This window comes from Centruroides sculpturatus, unplaced genomic scaffold (assembly GCF_000671375.1).
Source record: "Centruroides sculpturatus isolate CEXI.00-Female unplaced genomic scaffold, Cexi_2.0 scaffold332, whole genome shotgun sequence".
Lineage (NCBI taxonomy): Eukaryota > Metazoa > Arthropoda > Arachnida > Scorpiones > Buthidae > Centruroides > Centruroides sculpturatus.
In genome coordinates this window covers 485,565-487,851 of record NW_019384524.1, presented here as the reverse complement: position 1 = coordinate 487,851, position 2,287 = coordinate 485,565, and the positions used below count along the sequence as shown (strand labels likewise).

At 30.7% G+C, this 2,287-nt stretch overlaps 1 protein-coding gene across 1 annotated transcript in view; it reads right to left on the bottom strand.

Annotated features, from left to right (window-relative positions):
- Positions 1 to 256: 256 nt before the first annotated feature.
- Positions 257 to 2,287, bottom strand: part of LOC111622812 (homeobox protein ceh-1-like) — a 15,483-nt gene continuing 13,452 nt past the window's right edge. The window contains exon 3 of the mRNA XM_023365235.1: positions 257 to 1,284. Within this exon, the coding sequence (XP_023221003.1) occupies positions 761 to 1,284 (524 nt within the window). The 3' untranslated portion in view covers positions 257 to 760. The remainder of the gene's footprint in view (positions 1,285 to 2,287) is intronic.

The following is a 2,287-nucleotide window of genomic DNA, read 5'->3' as shown; positions in this document are numbered from 1 at the left end:
TTTCGTGTTCTTTTTTTTTTTCTTTTTTTTAAGCATAAATTAGGCCTTCTAAACCGATTTATGTCTCTCGGAATAATTTGAAAACGAAAATTAAGTAAAATAAAACAGTGTGTTTATTGTTAGACTTCGTGTCACCTTTGACCCAATCAGTTTAAGTAAATCACTCATAAATAAAACGGACAAAAAAGAACATTTTTATTTTACTCTTTAAGATTTTGGCACCAAAATCTTTAATTGACATCCCTGCTTTACAGTCTTTTTTTTTCCTTGTGGAATGTTACCGATTTAAACAGATGACACTATTTTTTTTTTCTTATAATATTTATGCTCCTCGGAATAATTTGCAACCGGAAATTAAATTAGGTAATAACGAAAGATTTAAAATATTTATGGTATTGACTCTGTACAAAAATACCGAACTTACGCGTGAGAAAATTAGTCAAACATTCTTCATCTTGAGAGTTAGATCCGGATGTTGAGAAGCACACATCATGGAGATATTTTTCTCTTAAGCAGCACTGCCAAGAAGTTAAGAAGTATTTGATTTATACATTTAAAGATAAATTTGTACAGAAATTTAACTGTTTATTATTAATTTTACTTCTAACTAGCTTTAATTTTGCAAAAGGAGGGAGGGGGGAAAACACAAATAAATTTTGAATATTTTAAAACTTATTTAAATCAATTACTACAGAACTTTCCTGGCAGACTGTTATGTCATAACGTATAGGTTATATCCTATAAAGGATTTTTATTTCATCTACGAATGTCCCAAATGTGTAAAATATGGATGAGAGGTTGTGAAGGGTTGATTAGTGGCGATTAAAGGGTAAGGAAGAGCTGAAGTGGAGAGATAGGGTAACTGATTACCATACAACAAACTGGACGTGGTAGGATATACGGGAGGAGATGCATAGGAAGTACTGAGACTGCTATTTTGTGAAGGGGGCAAAGTGGGACTATTGGCATCCATTCCAGGATTCTGTTTCTTCCATTTTGTTCTCCTATTCTGAAACCAAATTTTTACTTGGGTTTCAGTAAGTCTGAGTGAAAGAGCTAAGTTTAGACGTTCGCACACAGATAAATATCGAGTTGTCTTGAATTTATTTTCCAAAGCAACTAATTGTTCGTAGGTAAAAGCAGTTCTTGCTCTTCTTGGTTTTCCTGTTTTACTATCTCCCGAATTCTTCTTTTTTCTGTTTGTTCGAACATCATCTTTACTTGATTCCACTCCTTTGATTTCATCTTTTGAATCCAATCTTATGACTTCTGATTTGTCTCCCACTTTAAAAAAAAAAAAAAAAAATTTAAATTCCTAAGAATTCTTTCCGGCGGACAAATAATGAACAGAAGGACTAATTGAATCGACAAAATGAATGCAAAAAGTCATTTTTTAATCACGAGAAACTACTGGATTCGCAATTGATTTCAATCATATATCTTATAGACGTCATTATCAGAACAGAAATCGTTATCTGGTAATAAGTAGATAACGATTTTTGTTTTAAGGAAAACTAAAGTGCATTTTTCTTCCAAAATCTTGATTCAAGAAGAGAGGAGGAAAAAAACAAGCTCTTAATAGGAATACCGCGTACTGAAAACATTCTACTTATTCTAATTCACATAATTTGAATAAAATATTACGTCTAAAACTGTAACACAAATCTCTGGAGAATTGCCACGTAAAAAAAGCAAACAATTTTCTTAAAAAATATATTTAGAATTACTTAAAATTTATCCAAAATTCCTGTCTTCCGTAGTTTATGTATGGCACCTCTCCAGCGATTTTTTTTCTCTTTTAATACTTTCATCTAAATTTTATGAAGAAGCAAATGGAATAAATGTATTTCCTTCAGCCCGAGGATATTACTTCATTCTGTTTATATATATATTTATATATAATATTTGAAATCTATCCTGTAAATTTAATCTTTCAAGCTCTAATAATTTTTCCAAAAATACGAGGAAAATATATGTAAACAAGAAAACATTTTCTTAGTCTGAAAAAGATGTGGAAATTTAAATATTGGCCATGCTTTGTGCTCTTTTATCGTGTTTTTTTCCGGATTAAATTATAGAATGAAGTGATGAATTCGCTGGATCAGTGCCACGTAGAAACCGCAACAGACTTTATAATTCGATGAAATGAATGGACCGTAAGAACTCGGCGCTGTATAATGCGAAGAATGTAGATTTCACGTGAATATCCTTTTATGATTTATGCGAGATACTGAAATAACTTGAAGATTATTTGAAGAAATAAGTATTATAATTTTTATTTATATTT